At 56.7% G+C, this 20,686-nt stretch overlaps 1 protein-coding gene across 1 annotated transcript in view; it reads right to left on the bottom strand.

The window, feature by feature from the left end:
• The window catches only part of TSNARE1 (t-SNARE domain containing 1), an 81,110-nt gene that overhangs the window by 13,891 nt on the left and 46,533 nt on the right, over positions 1 to 20,686 (bottom strand). Inside the window, exons 7-10 of the mRNA XM_027078009.1 lie at positions 19,852 to 19,942; positions 16,997 to 17,071; positions 16,504 to 16,563; positions 6,408 to 6,566 (exon numbers count right to left, since the gene is read on the bottom strand). Of these exons, the coding sequence (XP_026933810.1) occupies positions 6,408 to 6,566; positions 16,504 to 16,563; positions 16,997 to 17,071; positions 19,852 to 19,942 (385 nt within the window). The remainder of the gene's footprint in view (positions 1 to 6,407; positions 6,567 to 16,503; positions 16,564 to 16,996; positions 17,072 to 19,851; positions 19,943 to 20,686) is intronic.

Here is a 20,686-nt window from a genome sequence, read left to right on the forward strand (position 1 = left end):
GGGCTTGGCACAAGGAGCCGGTGAAGACATGGCAGCACAGGCCGCGGGCAGAGCTGGCTGGGAGGCAACAGGTGAGTCGGCCAGACCCATGCCTGGCAAGCCCGTTCCATGCTGGCAGTGGCTGGGGGCACGTGCCCGTCTCATTCGAACTCCTCCCGACCCCCTGGGGAGACCAGGCACCGCCCTGCCCTCCAGACAGGAGGAGCCCACCTCAACCAGAGTTCAGAGACCGGCCATGGGCAGGCGGAGCTGGGCCTCGTGGGCTGGCTCCTGGGCTCCGCCAACCCCTCGTGGGGCGATCTCAGTGCCCTGCTGCAACCTCCTCATCTGGGGAAGGTGTCAGAGCATCACGGTCGGGATAGCCCCGCTCTCGAGTCAGGCGGCTGGGCTCCAGTCCCGGCTCTGCCACACGCAAGCCGTGCGGCCTGTGGCCCGGCCAGGTGACGACTCCGCCAAGGCTCCACCTCATCTCTGGTCAAGCTGGAGCGCCGCGCTGCTCACGTTCACAGGGCTTTTGTGTGGGCTGACGAGAAGCTGCGTGTAAATAAAGGCAGCAGAGCCCTTTTATTAAAACACAAATCTTCTGCGGAGTCCCAACACGTACAACTTTTCACCCATTCACCTGCCATCCACTCAACCCTGTCCATCTACCCACCCATCCCCCACCCATGCCCCTACCATCCATCTATCTACCCACCCCTCCATCCCCCATCCCCTTGATTGTTCCAGAGAGAGTCACTGAGTGCCCAGACAGTGTCGTGCACCCTCTGGGGCGCCAGGACTAAAACAGACGAAAATCCCTGCCTCCATGGGGCTTACGTTCTCCTGGAAGAAGAGAAATAATAACGAGGTAAGTAATTAAGTGGTATGTTAGACAATGCAGAGGACAACTGAAATTTTAGACAGGCAACATCTAAGTCAAAACCTGAAAATAAAAGGAAACAAGTTGCTGGAGTGTCTGGAGGAACAAGGGTCCAGGCTCGGGACGGGGGTGGGGCTGGAGGGACACACTGGCCCGGTCCTGGCACTGCAACCTCGGCCGCACTCAGGGAGGAGGGACAGGGCAGCCCACTTCGGGGGCAACGAGGAGCCCAGGTCTGGGAGGTGGGACCAAACTGCCCCCAGGCTGGAGAGGGCCGCCCCACCGAGAACCTGGGAGGACGTGGGCCCAGAGCTGGCCAGGGGGCAGCAGGAGCACGGGGGTGTGGAGGCACCCCTGGCAGAGGCGAGGGGCAGCCGTGCAGGGACAAAGCAGGGGTCACCCGTTAGCACTTGGGCAGCAGGGAGGGCCCTGAGGGTCCATGAAGACCACCGGTCGCAGCTATAGGGACAGCAGGCAAGCCACTGGCCAGAGGGAGACTGGGGCTCTGAGGGCGGCCTTGTCTCCAGAAGAGGAAGCTCTGGAGGCCTTGCCTCCGCCCTCTGGGAGGATGGGCTCCCAGGAAAGGGGCCCCGGCGGAGGGCTGGGCACTTGAGGGAGTGTGGTGGGGACCTGCAGGCACCCCTCCTGCCCCTCGGGAGAGGCCTCGCCCTGTCTCCCAGCCCCCAGCTCAGCCTGCAGCCCCAGGGGTCACCACAGTGGCACCCAGGGATGCCCCACATTCCAGTCCGCCAAGCACCCCGCAGCCCATTATCTGAGAGTCCCCCATTTCTGATCACCCCACAGGACTAAGAAACAGGCTCAGAGAGGGGACCTGAGGCTGGAAGGGGTGCGAGGCAGGGCCCGCTGGGAGAGCCGGCTCTCCCCAGGCTGGCCACAGCCTTGCTGTGTGTCTGAAGGGACCCCAGCCCTTCTTTCGGGACCCCACATGCTCAGTTACAGAAGGCACAGGGTGGAGGGTTCACGGCCACTGAGAATGGGCAGTGGGCACCCAGCCCTGCAGGCCAGACTCCAGAGGAGGGAGGGCCGAGGCCCTGGAGGACGCAGGGCTCTGGCACAGCTGCAGGTGGAGATACAGGCCGTCGAGGGGCAGAGGACAGGCCTGGGGACAGAGCTGCCGCTGGCCGACAGTGGGGAGGGGCAGCAGCTCCTGGACACTACTTCACCGGGAGCCCAGACACCTCCTGACGCCCACCGATCCCGCCGCTGCCTGCCCACTCCCAGCCTCACGCCGCTGCCTGAACCCACGTACAGCTCACACTCCATAACGAGATGGACGTTCCCTCTCCTCTCTGCTCCAAACAGGGCCACTGGCCAGGAGGCTGAGAGCCGCCACCTCTGCCCCAGCAGCACCCCTCCCCGACCCTCGGGGTCCTGGGAGGTTTGGGGCCCCTGAGGCCTGAGCCACCTGGAACCAGTGTCAGGGAGGTGCCCTCAGCTGGGAAGCCAGAGACCAGCCGCCTCCAAAGCAGGGCAGGGGGAAGGAGCCCGAGAGGGGAGCCAAGGGCTGGCAGGGGATGCATGGTGCCGCAGGTGCCCTCTCGTCGGACGGACCCGCCCCGCAGACCAGGCTCCTGTATGCTCGGAGCTCCCCTCGGCCTGGCACGGCCCTCCTGATGCGCCCCACCTGGGTGCGGCCAGGGCTCAGACCACCTGGGTCCCAGCCGTGTGGCGTGCCTGTGGGGAAGCGGGTACCAACATCCTGGCTCCACGGGATCATGTGCCAGGGACACGCATGCCCTGGGCTGGCGCGGCTCCCCTTCGTGACGAGCCACTCTGCCCTCTGCAGCCACGAGGTGCCCCCCTATCCAGAGGGGTCTCCTGCACTCTGGGAGCCCGCAGGCCAAGCACAGCCGTCCTTCGGGCAGGGAGCCAGCTACTGGAACCCCAGGCACGCAGCTCTCCATCGCCAGGGCCGCCTCTAGAGCTCCAGGCAGAGGGCAGAGCAGGGGAGGGGCGGCAGCCAGCAGTACCCGGATCTGGGAAGGGGCTTCCGGGCGGCAGGAGCCACAGGAGCAGCAGGTGAGGCGCATTCTGGGCATCACAGGAGCCCAGGGGTGGGGAGGGGGGTGTCTGCGGGGTAACAGGGAAGAGAGCAGTGGGGGCCATCTCATCGTGCCCACAAATGGGGAGCCCCCAAAGGGTCTTAAAGGACATTCTGTGCTGCCAGAGGACGGGCTGCCCGAGGAGGTTGGGTGGAGGTCTTTACGGCGCCCCCAGGGCAGGATGCCCTCACTCAATACCTAACTGAGCAGGTCCAGGGGCCACTGAGCCAGGGAAGGGCCCAGAACCACTGCGGGAGGCCCTGGCAGCCCTCAGTCTCCTGCCCACTCACCACCTGATCCCTGGCCAGCAAGCCAAGGTGCCGGTCGCCCCTGACAGCCCTCCATGGGCCATCTGAAATGGCAGGGCCCCGAGAAGGAGGCTCCTCCCTGACCCACCCATTTCACAGATGAAATGACCGAGGCGAGAGGCAGGCCCAAGGTCACCCAGCCAGTTAGTGGAGACTTGGGTCTAAAGCCAGGAAAAGGCACCCCAGGCTGGCATTTTATTTTGTCCCATAAGGTGACTCGGGGAGGGGGAGGAGAGCAGGGACAGAGACACTGAGTGGACCCATCAGCTCTACACCCTCCGCTCCAGGCTGCTCGGCGCCCAGCAGCCACCCCGGAAATGCCCATCATGGACCAGAAAGCAGAAAGAGAAGATTATGAAGGAATCGGATGTGATTAACCTGTTGTCGTGACTTTAATTCCACCTTCTGGGCCTCCGTTTCCCCATCCGTCCACACCCCCTACCCCCCACCTAACAGGTAAGTCCTTCAAGGCAGAACAGGGCCTCAAAGGGGCTCCCTGGGACCACAAGTCTCACTCCAGTAACACTGTGAACGCATAAACCCATGCAAGTCCAAAAGCCCCCCTGGAATGTGGGGGGCAGTAGGGGGGGTACGGTAAGGAGTTTCCACATGGAACCAGTCTGCAGCCTGCCAAGGTGAGAAATGCCACGTGTGTCTTCCTGAGGCTGTTCCCACAGTCCCCCTCCCAGAGCACCGGCCCACTCACCACAGCCCAGCCCCCGACAGGCCATGTAGATCTGGACAAACAAGCCCCAAGAAACCTAAGCAGCGGGGTTCTGGCCGTCTCTGCTGCCGAGACTGAGTCTCGGCACCTTCCCAACAAGTCCTGTTAGAGATGTGCTGTCACCAGGACAGATGCAAACCTGGGGGAGGGCTTTTTAAACGCTAATGACAATTTTCGTTTGTCTTTCCCACCTCCAAAGACCCTGAAGTGGGGGAGGGAGGGTTGCAGGGAGGGAGGAAGGGATGCAGGGAGGTGTGGTGCCCAAGACCAGTGATGCTGACTCCCCGTCCCACGCCATCACCCTCTGGCCAGCACCTGCTTCGTACCCACACCACCCACGCTGCAGATGAGGAAACAAGCTAGTCAGTGAGGCTGGCCTCAGGCCCCGCCCACGGCCCCCCAGGAAGCTCCAGCCTGGCTCTGAGGGCCACAGACAAGACATTGAATTCAGGCTGGCCCTGCATCAACCGAGGTCCTGGTCGGCCCAGAGCCCCACTCCTCTCCCACCAGCCCGTGCCCCTCCATCTTGGCTAAATGACAGCAGTGGCCTCCACATGGGGCCCCCTCACCCCCGGTAAAGCCCACCCCCTGCCTGTACTCACCACTCGCACGAGGAGGGGCTGGCGGTACCTGGGCCCTCTGCTCCCCCGAACCCCGGCTGGGGGCCTCTGCGTGAGCACAGAGCTGTGCATCTGGCCCCTACCTCAACCTGGCGGCCACGAGAGGCTGCCCAAAGCACTGGCTGACCCCCTGAGCAAACCCCACGACCTCCTGGGGCTTTGCCCTCAGAGCGGAGGGCCCACCTGCTCAGGAGCTCCCAGCATTTCCTGGGGGGCAGCCCTCACCCCACTCACATCCTCAGGCCCTGGGCCCTGATGGGGAGCCTGCACCTCTGCTCCCTATGTGCCGGACCAAGGCCAAGTCCGTCCGTCCTAAGCAGCCGCTTCATTCCACCTCACACAGGCGGTGCAGACCCCCGGGTGTGCCCGAGGGGCTGTCGGGGGCTCCCCCTAAGAGGGCTTCAGCTCTCGAGCTGCAGGAAGAAGCGGGTCCCTCTCTGCTCAGGCCTGCCGGCACCTGGAGCTGTCAGGGCGATGGCTCCTAATTTGTTCTCAGCTTCTCTGGGAAAGCAGGTCTCACTGTGCCAACGGCAGGATAAAAACATCTCTGTGTGTCTGGTCCTTTCTGGACCATCTCGGCAAGAGGAAGAGGGCTGCCTTCCGAGACACGGCCCCCGTGTGGCCGCCTTCCTCTCTGGGCAGCGAGGTCTGGTGGGGGGAGGCGGTCCACTGAGGCAGGTCCTCTGTCGGGTGCTGAAGAAACAAGCATTCCTCCACCAGGCCAAAGTGTGGGGGTGGGCAGAAGGAGGGGGGTCGAACCCCGCCTCTCAGGGGGGCGTCCACCTCCTTCAAGAGTGTAGGACCTGCTCGTTGCAGACACGGTAACAGGGCCTGGGCCAGTGACTCAGTTTACCAACTTGCCCAAGTCTCTGTTTTTCTAAAAGAATCTGCTTTTAGGGAAATTTTGTTCCAGAAACCCAGCTCCTGAGAGCTTCGGGGCAGGCAGGCCCCCCAACTCCTCTGCCGGCAGGCAAAACCAAGGCCCAGAGGGAGGAGGGGACACACTCAGAGGCTCAGGGCCCACCACCAAGAGAACCAGGCGGCCCAACGGCTACATTCTACATGCACTTCCCACATCAGGAGGCCCCCTCGCATACTCACTGGCACACCTGCCCCTGCACCTGCACACCCACCCACATACTGGCACACCCACTCAGGCACCTGCTCCCACAGGTCCATCTCAGGGAACTGCACACCTCTGGCAGTTGTCACAGGTCATCCATGGCCAGCAAAACATCTGGCAGCACGTATTACACACATGCAAACTTGAGAAGAACAAAGAACTAGCAGCCCCCCACACCCCATGGTCAGACACTGACAACACCACCGCCACCTGCTGGCAGCCACCCCAAATTACAGGTTCAGTTCTCTCGGCAGTTCACTCAACCACTCAAAAACTATCCACTGGAACTAACTGGGTGCTGAATGGCCTCATCAGAGCGAAATGGCTTCCTGGAAACCTAAGCGTGCAGTGAAGGAAGCAGCCACGGAGACTGGCACGTGCCACCACGTGGCCAGAGGGCTGAGTCCACTAGGAAAACACAGGGGGCAGGGCGATGAGACACAGGGTGAGACGCTGTTGGGTTCCCTGGACTCCCTCTCTCCACTGGGCGGCCCAGGTGGCCAAGCTCAGGCAATGCCCTGGGAGCCCAGGTCCAGCCCCTCTGGGCTCGGGCAGGGGGCGGGCCTCAGTCTGCTGGTCACAGAGCAGTGGCACCACCAAAGGGCCGGCCCAGTCTCCACTGCTGGAGCGCCGAGAGCCGCCACGGCAGCCGGGGACACCCATGGGCACACACACATGCACGCACGCGTGCGCACGCCAGCCCGCACCTCGATCTGCAGGATGGCCTCCTCACGCAGCCGGATGGCCTCCAGGTCCTCCTCGGTGATCTCTGGAAGCAGCGCCTGCCCCTGGGCCTGCCACACGCCGTCACCCCCGTTAAAGATCTTCTCATCCTCGGACAGCTCGGCAAATGGGGCCTGGGGACTCTGCCGAGACACAGACCAAGGTTACCCGCACGCACAGCCCGCTGCCACCAGGCCGAGCTCTCAGCAGGCACCCAGGAGCCCCCAGCCTGCAGCCCTGAAGGGGCGGGGGGGCGGGCTCCACCCTGTCACTCGAGGGACGTCCCCACAGGGTCCCGGGTGCTGGGGCTGCCGTAGATGGTGGGCAGACACTGGGCCCTGTGGCCGTCCCAGGCCTGGCTGCGGGGAGCACTCGGCAGGACCCCACAGCCCCCCAGAGCCAGGGCCACACAGAAGACCCTGCAGAGCACAGCCGCCACGTTCCCAGCTCTCGAGGGGTCACAAGCCTCTTCATGAGCCCCCAGGAAATGTCCCTACAAGCACACAAACCCCAGCTATTCGTCGGGGGGCTGTGGCCCCCCTGGGAAGCCCATCCCAGAGCTGGTTACAGACCAAGTGCAGCTGCCGGGCAGGGGCCGTGGAAACCGAAGCATGGACGTCACCCAGTAGGGCACAGACCCGCCCCAGCTGGGACCAGATCACGGGGAAGGAAAGCCTGAGGGGGGTTTTCAAGTTGTCTTATCCTTTACTGATTCCTTTAATTCACCAAATTTTCGAATGCAATAAAACTAGCAGCTTCTCCCTTTAATGAATTCTATCTGTCCCCTGAGGGAACAACCTGGGTACAAGTGAGCTGACATCCACCCCTGAGGTGCCAGTCCCGAGTGGGGAGTGGGGTGCCAGTGGGGGGCCGCGCCTACCCAATCCCCACAGAGATGAGACAGCAGGAGCCAGGGATACCCCTCCTCCCAGAGCCATGGCTTCACACGAACAATGCTTCCAATTTACCTGCAAATTTTCAGCAGCAAAGGCTACTGACCTGCACCCCACGGCACCCCCCCAGGAAGACAGATAACGGCACACGCACTCCCCTCAGCCCCGCTCCCCCAGGCCTGTCGTGATGACCAGAGCAAGAGGAGAAGGCACAGAGGACGGGCAGAGCCCCAGGAGGGCAGCCTGCCCACCAGTGCCCCTCACCTCCCACGTGTGTCGAAGCTCCTTGGAGCCGCTGTCTCTGACGCTCCCAACATCCTTGCAGGGAGCAGCCAGGAGCCCACTTTACAGATGAGGCCGCAGAGGCCGAGAGGCCAAGGAACCCAGAAGAGCCGGGAAGTGGAGCAGGGCTCCGGGCTCCCACCTGGCACAGGGAGCTCCAGGGCGAGAACCACAGACCAGGAGAGAGGACGGTGCCGGCACAATGCTGACCACACGCCCTCCTCCCGGCCCGGGGACACACTGCCCTGGAGGCAGAGGTCAGTGCTGGGCGCACAGACAGACGGGGGGACGGCTGCCGCTCTTCTTGAGCCCCTCCTACAGGTGTCTGGGCAGCGGGGACGGGGCTGAAACACAGGACTGCCGTCGCCCACGGAACGGCCCTCTGTCACATCCCCAGAACACTTGGCGTCGGTCACCTTGGAAGGAGGCTGCAGACGCTGCCACTTGCCTATTTTCTGTTTCCCCTTTGTTACAGGCCCCTGATGTCTGCCTGCAATGAAGACCACCTTCCCATGCCCTGTGCAGCTCAGGGTCACATGGCAGTCCTGGCCACACTGACGCCAGAGAAGTGACTCTGGGTGTGTGTGGGGGGGGCGGGCGGGTAGTCCAGGGGTCCACTCGGCTCCACAGGACAGTCTCTGTGCCTGTCCTCCCAGCAGACCCTGCTCCCTGCGGGCCCTGCCACACCGCCTACAGGAGGCCCCGCGGGTCAGCAGGAAAAGAACACAGTCTAGTGTCCACATTCTTTCCTGCACTTTGGGGCCCACGATGGCCACCGCAGGCCTGGCCTGCGGTGCAGTGGAGCGGATGAACACTGCCCACACATACTCATCTGGGCACCAAAAGCAGCAAATGGCACAAAAAAGAACCTTGGGGCACTTGGACAAACGCCAGTACAGGCGGGCGCAAGGCACTGGAAAGCCACGTGTGACTGCGCCTAGGAAAGGGGACACACCGGATGCCACCCTTTCCATTGCTCGAGCCCCCACAGGGTGGGCACGCTCCCCTCGGTCACAGAGGGATGCGTCCGCACACACCCCGTCCTCCTCCCAAGGCTGGCACTCTCCCTACAGACCACACCGATACACGCAGCACCTCGTCCCCACCGTCAGCAGAGGCCTTTGAATAAATAAATACGTGGATACGTGAACACAGAATAAAAGATCCACAAATTCTGCTGACGGGCGCTCCTCGTCCAAGGCGGCAGTCACCACCTCCCTTCCCGGTGTGGGCGGGAGGAAGTGAGCAGTGCCAGGCGGGCAGCAGCGGGGTGCGGGCTGGCCCCGCGCCAGGCCGCGCGCCTCCACCGCCCCCCTTCTGCGCTTCCCAGGCCCCGCCTAGGCTGCAAAGCCCAGTCAGGTTCCGGCCCAGCACTGGCACCGTCGGGCCAGCGGCACACTCTCAGGGCCTCAGCGTTCTCCTCCACAGAACGGGAAGAGTGACCCGCGCCCAAGGCCTTTGGCCTGTGTTCACCACACAGCAGCTGTGCTGTCTGCACCCCTTGTCCCGTCCCTTCCCCGTGCTGCCCAGCACACCCCTCACTCCCAGCAGGAGCCGCGGCATCTGGTCCCCCTCGCTGATCCCATGCCCTCAGTCCAAGGCGGGGAGGGACCGAGAAAGCTCGGCTCTGCCGCTTACTAGCTGTGTGATACTGCCGAGGTCCTTACCTTCTCCAACCTCAGCCTTCGCTTCCCTAAGACGGGGCCGATACCGCCTACGTCCCAGAGTCACATAAAGAAGTGACTGGGATGCAGGAGAGGCACTGACCAGGGAGCACACGTGAAAACGAGATGCCAATGGAAAGCCCAGGTCAGGTGCCACGCAGGGCCAGCCGTCCCCGGGCAAGTGAGTTACAGGGCACAGGACACGCGTGCCTGCGGGGGACCCCAACAGTGCACCCCTCCCAGCAGCAGCTGCTCCAGAACAGGACACCCAGCCCTGAGCTGCACTGACGCCGGCCCCCCACCCACCTGACTCCATTGGCCTGGGGCACCGCCTGGACAGGGGCTTCTAAAGGCCTCCCTGGCAAACCTAACAGCCCCCGTGGGAAGAGCCCTGGCCCGCGCACCCAGGGGCACGCCCACTGCAGCTCTGCTGTAAAGCACAACGTGACCAGCAGGGGGTGGGCAGGAGCACGGGGGCGCAGCCTGCAGTGAGCACCACGGACCAGCTGAAAGTGAGTCAGACACTATGGTGCAGAAGTGACACGACGGGTGTCGCGTGAAGCCTCCTGGAGTCTGGGTTTCCGTGGAAGCTCCAGAAAGCCGAAGCAAAGGGTGCCGGCCTCCCTGCAGGCGTGGGTACGGCGCCTGGCCTCCACAGGTATCGGCCGCCTTCCCCAAGCGGCTCAGGACAAGTGAGCAGGGAGGGAGAGAGGGCTGATCCCGCCGCAGCCCCCCTCCTGTAAGGATCAGAAAGCACCCTTTATTCTCCTCACAAAGCCTCAATGTGGGTCTTGAGCTCTGAAGCCAGGATTAGGATGTGCTGGCAGGGTGGGCGCTGGGGCCGCAGCGCAAGGGATAGCCGTGTGATGGCTTTCCAGCTTGCGGGGCAGCCAACAAAGGCGGCTTTCTCTTTGCTCCAAGGCCCAGGGCTTGGGTTCCGTTCCGACACGTCCATTAGAAGCCCACAGTCCAACGAGACTGCTGGGGGGCGGGCCCAGCGGTTTCCCGTGAGAAGAGATGGAGCCCGATGGGGGTTCAGGGAGGCCAGGAGGGCGCGTGGCGGGGGCTCAGCGTGGCCCCCCACCCAGGGCCAGTGAGCAGCGACCCAGGGCTCTCAGGGGCTCTGGGAAACGGGCCACTGTCTCGCCAATTCCGGCCCAGGGCTCTGCATGGGAAGCCCGTGACCTCGGCGGGAGGGCAAGCGTCAGAACGACAGAACGAGAGCTGGTCGCACACTTGGGAAACACAGCTTCTGCGTAGTAGCCCGAGGCTGGTCATCCACTTCTCCAAACAGCAAAAGGCTGTGTGTGTGAGCTGACGGAAGGCTGGAGGCTCAGTAAAGCCCAGGACACAGAACAGGCGTGACTGTCGCCATCCTTCCCTGGCCCCATAGTAAATAAAGGCGCTGGGGCCCAGGGGCAGGGCCAGCCCGCCCTGCGCCTGGCGGGGACCGCAACTAGGGTACTTCCCAGCAGACGTAGAGGTGAGGTGGTCTTTATTGCTGCTGCTGGGAGCACGGGGCTCTGGTGAACCCACACCGAGCTGGCGACGGCAATGCAGACTTCGGAGTGTTCCCAGCGCTGGACAGGCACAGCCCTGCCTTGGGACAGAGGCCAGCCCAGAAGCACCTGGCGGCTGCCCACTGCCTAGGCCTGGGTAGGAGACTGACCCAGGACCCAGCTGAGGCTGCGGCCGACAACAGCCAAGAAGGCTGACTCCAGAGAAGCCAACCTGCCCCTGCTCACAGCCACACCCAGCACTCAGCTCAGAGGAGAGCCAGCAGGCAGCGGCCACCCCTGCTCCTGCCAGGACCAGGACCACCGGTCCGCAGATGACGGCCCGGAAGTCCGGATCATCAATGCGGCCACACCCCCGGGCTGAATCCTGCAGTGTATCATCTCATCAACTACAGCTTCCAAAATTCCTGGAAATAATCTAATCTTTCATAACTTCTCAGAAGCACTGTTGACCACTGTCTTCCTCTTTCTAAGAAAAACTACTGAAATAGGACATCCGTAGTTGAATGCACAAATCCCAAGTGTAGATCGGTCTGTGAACTGCAACAAAAGGAAGACTCCGGTCAAGATACGGACATTCCAGCCTCCTCCTCATCATGCTGTCCCCTACCAAGGGTAGGGGCTTCTAACTGCCCGTTGGTTTGGTCCGGTTTTGACCTCTATCCTCTTTGGGCTCGGCGTGTGTCCGAGGTGTCACCGGGGCCTTGCTGGCCACAGCACAACCCTTCTGCTGCCACAGTCTCCCATTTACGGACTCAGCACAAATGCTGTCCATCCCACCGCAGGCTGGCTCTCTCCCAGGTGTCTGCTGCTGTATGTCACGTGTGCTCAGCGTTCTTCTATGTGACTTTTCACTGGGTATACATTTAAGGTGGAGCTGCAAGGCCACAGACAGGACGTTTCACTCCCCAGGTGTGTTCAGCTACCAGAGCGGGGGCACCACTCACACTCCCGTCTACTGCACAAGGTCTCCGGCTGCCCCATAGCCCTGCCGGCACTCGGCGCGCTCCTGCATTTTCATTAGTTCTTTTTAGTCGTGTTGGTGGGGGTGAGGTGTGCAGAGATGCAGCATCGTGGGTTAACTCTGCCTGCTTCTAATGACACGTGCTGAGCACACACCCACGTGCTTACCAGCCATGCTGACGTCCCTTTTGAACGTGCATGCCCCAGGGTGTTTGCCCTTTTATGTTTCTGAATTGTTTGTCTTTTTCCTACTGATTTGTAAGAGATCTTTACACATTATGAAGTCCTTTCAGATACGTGATGTGCAAATGCCTTCTCTCACTCTGCGGGTCACCTCTTCGCTCTCTGAGGGTTGTACAGACTGTAACAAAGTCAAGTTTATCACTTTTTCTTTATAGTAAGTACATTTTCATCTGTGTGGGAGGAAGACAGCCTCCTATGGTAGCCTCTAGAAGCTTCACTGCCTTACCACTCACATTTAGATGTGTGATCCAGGGAAGTGTTCTGAGCCTGGGTGAACCGGGGTGAAGGATCTGTTGTGCCAGCAGTGCTCCAGCCCCCTCCCAGCCACAGAGCGATGGCCCTGGGCCCGCAGCACTTCCTGGCTGAGAGGGTACTCACAGCCTGAGCTGGCTTGTCGCCTCGTGTGGACATCCTGCCCTTCGCTCCTCAGTCACTCTGACACCAAGATGCAGTGGGCGGGGTGTTCGGACCTGTACTTGCCGTGTGCTCAACAGGACCTTTCCCAGCTCAACCATCAGCCAATCAGCATCAAGTCCTGTGCAAATCCTGTGCCTCCCACTGCGTGGCAGTGCACCTCCCACAAACCAGGTAATCACGTATGTGTGAGTCTGCATCTATATGCGACTCTGATCCCACTGGTCTGTTTGCTTAGCCTTCAACAAATACCACACTGTTCCAATTTCTATTGCTTTATATTGTGTTCTGATACCTGGGAATGTAAACCCTCAGTTCTGTTCTTCAAAACTGTCTTCATTATTCGGGGGTCTTTATATTTCCATATAGATTTTATGATCAGTTTGACAATTTACACACGCGTCATATACAAACACATATTCAAAACCGGCTAGGATTTTTATTTGGATTGTATTGAACCTACAGAACCACTTGGTGAGAACTGACATCTTTATACATCAAAGTTTCCAATCTACAAATATGGTGTACCCCTCCATTATTTAATCTTCTGTAATTTCTCTCAGTAATGTTTTATAGTTTTCTATATAGAAGCTTCAACAACTGGTAATGGATGTCTTCCTAGTTTTGATGCTATTATAAATGCTATCACTTTTTAAGTATCATTTCCAAATTGTCTTTTGCTGGCACACACAATGTTTTCTTGCACACTGACATGATAACAGAAATCCTGTTACATTCACTTACGAACTCTCAAGTTTCATCAGATTCATTCACATTTTCTAGTTACACAATCATGTTGTCTGTGAAGGGGTTTTAAACCTCCCCAATTTTAAACCTTTTATTTCTTTTTCATCTCTTATTGCACTGGATATGCCCTCAGTGCAATGGAGAATAGAAGCAATAATACTGGACACCATGTCTCCTCCTCACTCTCAGGAGAAAAGATTTTAATATCTCACCAGTGAGTGTGCTGCTGTTAGACTTTTGCAGGTACCCTTTATCAGATTAAAGGCATTCCTATCTACTCCTAGTTTGCGGAAAGTTTTGAGTCCCCCTAAGTGGGTGCTGAATTTTACCAAATGCTCTTCCGTGTCTATTGAGATGATCAAATAGATTTTCTTTCTTACTGAATTAACATGGTAAATTACTCTGATTATTTCTGAATGTAAACCAACCTTGCATCCCTAGAATAAATCCTACTTTATAATGATGTATTACCTTTATATATATTGCTAGACTTAGCTTATTAACATTTTGGTTAGGATTTTTGCTTCTATGCTCGTGAGACAGCACGTTATTTTCCATTTACTAGCCTCATAAAGCAAGGTGGGACGTATACCCTCTTTTTATATTCTATATAAGAGTTTGTGTAAACTGGTATTATTTATTCCTCAAATATTTGGGAGAATTCATCAGTAAAGCCATCTAGTCTGAAGTTTTATTGCTAGGATGCTTGTTAATTATGGATTTCATTTCTTTAATAAATACTGGACTTTCCAGATTTTTTACACATCCTGGGAGGTCACATTTTTCTTTAAAAACTTGTACTTCATGTAAGTTGTCAAATTTATGGGTATGAAGTTGCTAACAGTATCTTATTACTTTTTTTTTTAGTTTTTAGAAGCTATAATGATGTAGCCGTTTTCATTACTGATGCTAGTCATTTGTATTTTCTCTCTGTGTCTCGATTAACCTTGTGGGTTAACAATTTTATTAATCATTCTGAAGAACCGACCTTCGGCTTTGTTGAATTTGTCTATCGTACATCTATTTTATTTTTCACTGGTTTCTGCTTTTTCCTATATATTTTCTTTGGATTTAATTTTTTGTTGTTTTTCTAGCCATTTGAGATTGAGAATTAGATCACTAATTTTCACACGTGCTTCTTTTCTAATATATGTGTTTAAAGTTATAAACTTCCCTCCAAGCACTGCTTTAGTTGCAACCCATAAGCTTTAATTTCTTGCATTTTCATTTTTGTTCAGTTCAAGATTATTTCTAATTTCTACTAGGGTTTCTTCTTTGATCCATGGGTTATTTCAAATTATATTCTTTAAATTCTCAACCCCTGGTGTTGAGAATTTTGTTACCAGATTCTAGTTTAATTGCACTCTGGTTAGAGAACATATTCAGTATTATGTCAGTCATTTAGAATCTGCTGAGACTTGCTTTACCATCCAGCATATGCATTATGTGTATATTCTCTTAGTGTCATAAATATCAATTAGGTCAGTGTATTAATCAGTAGTATTGCTTGAATATTTTATATCCTTCCTGAATTTTTTCAATTTATTTTATTAGTCATTTAGAGTGGTGTGTCATAATTTCCGACTGTGATCGTGGATTTACTAGCTTTCCTTTTACTACTATCAGTTTTGCTTTATATTTCTATTTTTGAGGGTATATTGTTAGGTACATATAAATTTAAAATTATGTCTTCCATTTGAACTAACTTTTTATCCTTACAAAATATACCTCTGTATGCCCACTGAGAACTCCCCATGTGGAGTCTACTTACTCTGATATTAACATGGCTGTACCAGCTTTCTTTAGCTTTTGGTTGCACAGCATATTTTTTTCCATATTTTTACTTTCAACATTTTTCTGGATTTATATTTAAGGTTTGACTCTTCTGAGCACTACACAGCTTTTTTCTTTTAACCAAGTCTGACCATCTGTGCCTTTTAATTGGAAGGGTTAGTCCATTTTAGCTTAGCATAAGTGGTATAAATCAACCATCTTACAATTTATTTCCTATTTTTTCCTGTTTTGTGTTGATTTCTTTTTTTTTTTTTTTGCTTTTAAATTAAGCATTTGTTTTATTATTTCATAAGTACCTCTCTATTTATGTTACACTGTCTATTCCTGCATTGTCCTTTTAGTATTACCCACAATGCAATATGCATCCCTGGATTATTACAGCCTACCTTACGTTGGTATTTTTGTCTCTTCTCTGATGACGCAAGGACATTACAGTACCTTAACACCATTTACCTCCTTTATGTCCTCTGTGCTGTTGTTGTGCAAGTATTTTCATTTGCCCCATATCTTAAGCCTCACAAGTCATTATTATTATTACTCAACAGTCAACATGGATTTAGGTGTATCCACATTTTATTGTTTTCAGTGCCCATAATTCCTTCCTCCATTACTATGCTTCCATCTGGGATTATCTTCCTTCTTCTACTTTTAGAGAGTTCTGCTGATGAATTCTCTCAGTTTTTGTTTCTCTAAATATGTTTTCATTTCACCTTTCCTTCTGAAAAATATTTTCACCAGATATAGAATTCCAGGTTGGTAGTTATTTTCTTTCAACTGTCCTCTGGTTTCCACTGTTTCTTTTAAAACGTCCAGTGTAAGTCTCATTGCTTTTTTAAAAATAATGTGACTTTTTCTTGGGCATCTAAGATTTTTTTTCTGGCTTTAATCTGCTTTTAAGATTTTATTTTTGTCTTTGGTTTTCAAGTTTTTATTATGATGTGACTAAGCGTAGCTTTAAGAAACAGGATAACTTTATCCTATTCATCATAGAGCTTCTTCAATCTGTGGCTTGAAGTATTTGGACGGTTTTGAAAAATTCTCAACCATTACCTCTTCAAATATTGTTTCTGTCCATTCTCTCTCTCCCCTGTTCATCTAGGACTCCAATTACACTCTTTACTGGATTTTCTATCATTCCTACTCACAGGAGGGTTGGTCTAATACAAGTTGGTCCTGTACAGTAGGTAGAACTGTCAGCAAGCACTTCCCTGTATCAAGCCCATGCCAGAGACCTGAGGGTAAAATGTCAATTTCTTTTTCTATTTTAAGGATATTTAATTCATTATTTTATTTTATTTTATTTATTTTACCTACATTTTTATTGAAGTCTAGTTGATTTACAATATTGTGTTAACTTCTGCTGTACAGCAAAGTGATTCAGTTATACATGTATACATTATTTTTTATATTCTTTTCCATTACGGTTTATCATACGATACTGACTACAGTTCTCTGTGCCATACGGTAGGACCTTGGTCCTCCCCGCCCTTCCCTGGAGCCCCAGTGGCACCGGATTCTAAGCTTCCTCTAACACCCCTGGCCAGGTAAATACTCAGCACCCACCTGCTGCTTGCCAACCCTCTGTGCTGTGGGAAGCAGTGCTCTGGACTTTTCTGCAATTCTCTGTTGGATAAAGTACAAGAAAAGGGAGACGGGAAGAACAGAAAAGGTGGGGAAAAGAGAAGAAACAGTCAGATAAACACAAAGCACTGGACGATGACACAGCAAAGCACACCTTCAGCTGCCCCAGGACTCTAACTGGGAGCCTGGCTGGGCTTGGGGGCTGATCGGCTCGATGGCTTCCTCCCACATCCTCGGGCGGGTGTGGAAGGATGGGTGATACCTGTTCTCCCACCTCCCACGGGGCTGTCAGGAGGACCCTCTTAGGCAGCGCTCCAGAGGTAAACATCCCTCGCCTGCACGCATGCTGTGGTCCCACCAGCCAGATCCTGGCAATTATCCAACGTCTGCAAGGTGGCCCTTCCTCTGCTTTGGGGGGTGGGGCTGTACCAGGCCGACCCAGAGTGGGTGCTCAGGGGACCTGCAGGGGCCTCACCTTTTGCACCACTCCATAGCTCTGGATGGCGTCTGAAAGCTGAGTTTTCAGACGGTCCAGCTGAAGACGCTCCTGCTGCAAAGAGTGGGGGGCGGCTTCAACAGGCTGCCGAGGCCTCATCTTGCCCCCGCGGCCCCTCCATCCCTGGGCACTTCAGTTCACTATGCTCCTGTGCCCCTCCCGTCCCTCCTGGCAGCACCTGCACCACAGCGTCCCCGTCCATCCATCCCCAGCCTCACGGCCGTCACCACCCCCTCTGCCATTAAAATTGGGTTCATCCCCATCTTCATCAGCCGGTGCCGTCATCTCCATCACCTCAAACACCAGCAAGGGCTCCACGGGCTCAGCCAGCATCACCGTGAACACCATCTCCACCCAAACCACAGGCATCATCAATACTGACCTCGGGGCCAGCCGCTCTAACGTGATATGCCTGTCCTGTCCCCAAAACAAACTACTCGGGTGAGAGGTGTTACAATCCCCACCTAGCAGCTCAGGAGATCTTGGGCACAAGTTCTAAGTGGCCTGTTCAAGGTCACACAGGCGGTGAGGCTGCATCTCATCCCCAGCATCAGAACTGCGGTCGGCAAACCATCCATCCTGCCCCCAGCACCTCAGCCCTCACAAACGGCCTCTGTCCTCCTGCTGGAATGGGACCTCATCTCTCGTTCGTCTCTGCACCCCAGCGTCAAGGATGAAACCCGGCACAGAGCCAGCACTCAAGGCACACTGACAAACGAGGGAACAGGCAAGCAAGCCCTGGACCCTGACACCGCCAGGCCATCAGGAGCCACAGCCCCTCCTCTCTCACCACACAGCACTAGCACCAATGGAGCCACGCCAGTCCCAGGGTCCTTGGACCAGGACGCGGACACAGGCTCCTGGTCCCCTCCTGCCCCCAGCACCTCCTGTCAGCTCCCAGGAGGGCCCTGGACACTCCCCAGACCCTGCGTCTCAAGTCCCAGAACCCAGCCCTCACTGCCACCATGCACCCCATGCAAGCCCATGGGTGAGAAGGAGCCACGGGGCACCAGCAGGCCAGGCGCGTTTCGGGAGACCAGCTCTCCAACACCTGCCCTTCCAGGGCACTTGGCAGTGTCTGGGCCTCACAGCTCTGTGGAGTCTGTTCCAGTGTCCAGGTAAGGCTCTTATAATTGGCACCATATGTATGCCCCGGGACAGACCTAAGGGCCCAAGGGGCCATTTAGTGCTTTTGAGCAAACCATCTCCAGCTCTGCAGCCCACGTGCTCCAGCACCAGCTCCAGGTGACGGGCTCAGCCTCTCTTCCCTGCGAGAGCAGTGACCCACGCTGCCCCCCTGGACAAGACGTCCTCCCGCAGGACCTCACTTGTGTTCTCCCAGCATCTGGCAGAGTAGGTGTGCAATAAATGTTTGTTGGTTCTCAGATGGATGGGTGGGTGGGTAGGTGGCTGGGTAAGTCAGTGGACAGGCAGGGAAATGGATGGAGGGACAGATGGACAGACGGGGGGCTGGTGGGTGGGCGGATGGAAAGAAGGAAGGATATATTAGGCTAAAAGTGAGCCCTCTGAACTCCCAAGGGGGTCAACTCTGCTTTCCAGCCCTCGTGACATACACAGAGCCGGGGACATGCATCACAAGGCCACACGTGAACAGGCCCATGAACACCAAGGCCTCAGAACCGCTGCAGACGCTGCCCTGTGCTGCGTGAACCCTGGGCGAAGGCCAGGACCAGGCGCCCGCCTCTGGTCCCGACGACCAGGCTGGGATTGTTATATCGCATGCAGAACAGTGCCCGTCACTCCCAGCAAAGCTCTGAGTGCTTCCTCCACCTGAGACCTCGGGACCCTGCCCACGCCATGCAGGGACACCTGACCCCTGATCCTAGGACTTTTTTTAAGTGTCTTTTTTTTTTTTTAATCAAAGTGTAACTCAAGTTTTCGAGCTGGGTCTACTTTATTAGGTAAAAATCCATCTATCTTAAGTGTACAGTTCACCTTAAGTGTAAGCTTCGGTTGTACAACCGTCACCAGCACCTGGTTTTAGAACATTTCCATCACCCCCAAAGCCCTCTGTGTCCTCCTGAGACCAGTCCCCACGTCTGCTTTCTGTCTCCAAAGGGACCTCCGGGCACCTGGGACGAACAGAACACACACGTGCTCCTCTCACCCCGCGGGAGCGCTGTGCTCGCCCAGGCTGAGCAGCATCAGTGGTCCACGCCCGCCCACTGCTGGACGGCGCCCGCGGGGCTCACCACGGGGCCTGAGTCTTCCTCACCAGAGGCAGGGCCTCTCTGCGAGGGGCCACACTTCAGCTTTTAGGATTTGGAGGTGGGTCTCTGCTGTTGTAGCTGCTGGCAGCCCTGGGCCACGTGTAAACGAATGGGCAACAAACAAGCTTCACTGAAGAAAACAGGCCCCTGCTCTGTAAGCCGCGAGGGCTTAACAACACTGCATGCTCTGGGCTCCCCCAACCTCTGGGGGAGCAGGTAGGGTGTGGATAACAGACAGCCGGCCAGGGCTGGAGGGCACGTGAGAGGCCAGTGGGGAGGGGCAGCGGGGACATGGGGGCTGTGAAGGGGCCGTGGTCTGGGATGCAGTGGCCGTGACCACGCTGAGGAGGCCGACGGTGAGTGCAGTGGCAGGAAGGGCACACGTAGAGGTGGCAGGTGGGTGAGGGGCACGTAGAGCAGGGCAGGGGGACAGGGCACTCTTGCCCAGGAGGCCGGGAGCCCACGGCACCTGCACCGCTGCCCGGCCCACGGCCCGGTGAACAGAGGAACGCGCGACCTCTGCCCCGAGCAGCCGCGTGGCCAGCATCTGTCTCCCCACCCGCGCCCCGGGCCCTGGCCCCCTCCGGCCCCCAGCGAACATACCCGGGAGCAGCCCCGCAGGAGCTCAGCCATCTGCTTCAGGGCACTGGTGCTGGCTGCGATCGCGTGGTTGGTCTGCTGCTGCACCGTGTGCCTGGAGTGGGTGTGGAGGGGAGAGAAGACCAGGGGGCGGGCAGCAGAAAGGGGGGATGACACAGAAGGGCAGCACGGCAGGTGGCGGGCTCGCGGAGGGACGGGCAAGTGCACAGGAAAGGAGGAGTCGTGCAGAGGAAAAAGGGAACAGACGGGAAGGACGTAAAGATAGGCCCAGGGAGGGACGGACACGGGAGGGGGGCAGGCGAGGTGGGGGGAGGGGGGAAATGACATGACACGGTGAACTCAGGTCAGCGTCACCAGGCCCCTCACCTCCCAGCCCCCATGGACCCCATACCCAAGCCACGGGCGCGGTAGCTGCACCCCCGGGGCCCCAGCCATGAGCCCTCCCTGTGGAAAGGCCGCTGTGGGTCAGCACCGGTCGGGGCCCAGGAAGCACGATGGCTGCAGAGGTGGCCCTGGGACCACCGCTGAGGAAAGCCCAGCCCTCCCCCAGGCCTCTGGGGGCCCCGGTGAGACTCCCACCTCCAGGCCCAGGAACAGGGGGAGGCCGGGCCCAGGGCCTCTCCCAGCCCCTCAGTTTACGATTCTGAGTGTGACCTTGAAGGTGCTGAAAAGACCAGCCCCTCGCCGCCTGGGGCTGACCACTGCCCCTGTGGATGGAGTGACACAGGACAGACCCTGTCCTCAGGCCTCCTGCGGGCTCACAGGCCCAAGTGAGGGAAGGGCCCTGGCCTGACTACGGGGCGCAGACACCAGAGACCCTCCCGACCTTCAAGCTGCA

The sequence above is a fragment of the Aethalodelphis obliquidens genome, unplaced genomic scaffold, assembly GCF_003676395.1.
Source record: "Aethalodelphis obliquidens isolate GAN/ISIS:26980383/991018 unplaced genomic scaffold, ASM367639v1 scaffold41, whole genome shotgun sequence".
Lineage (NCBI taxonomy): Eukaryota > Metazoa > Chordata > Mammalia > Artiodactyla > Delphinidae > Aethalodelphis > Aethalodelphis obliquidens.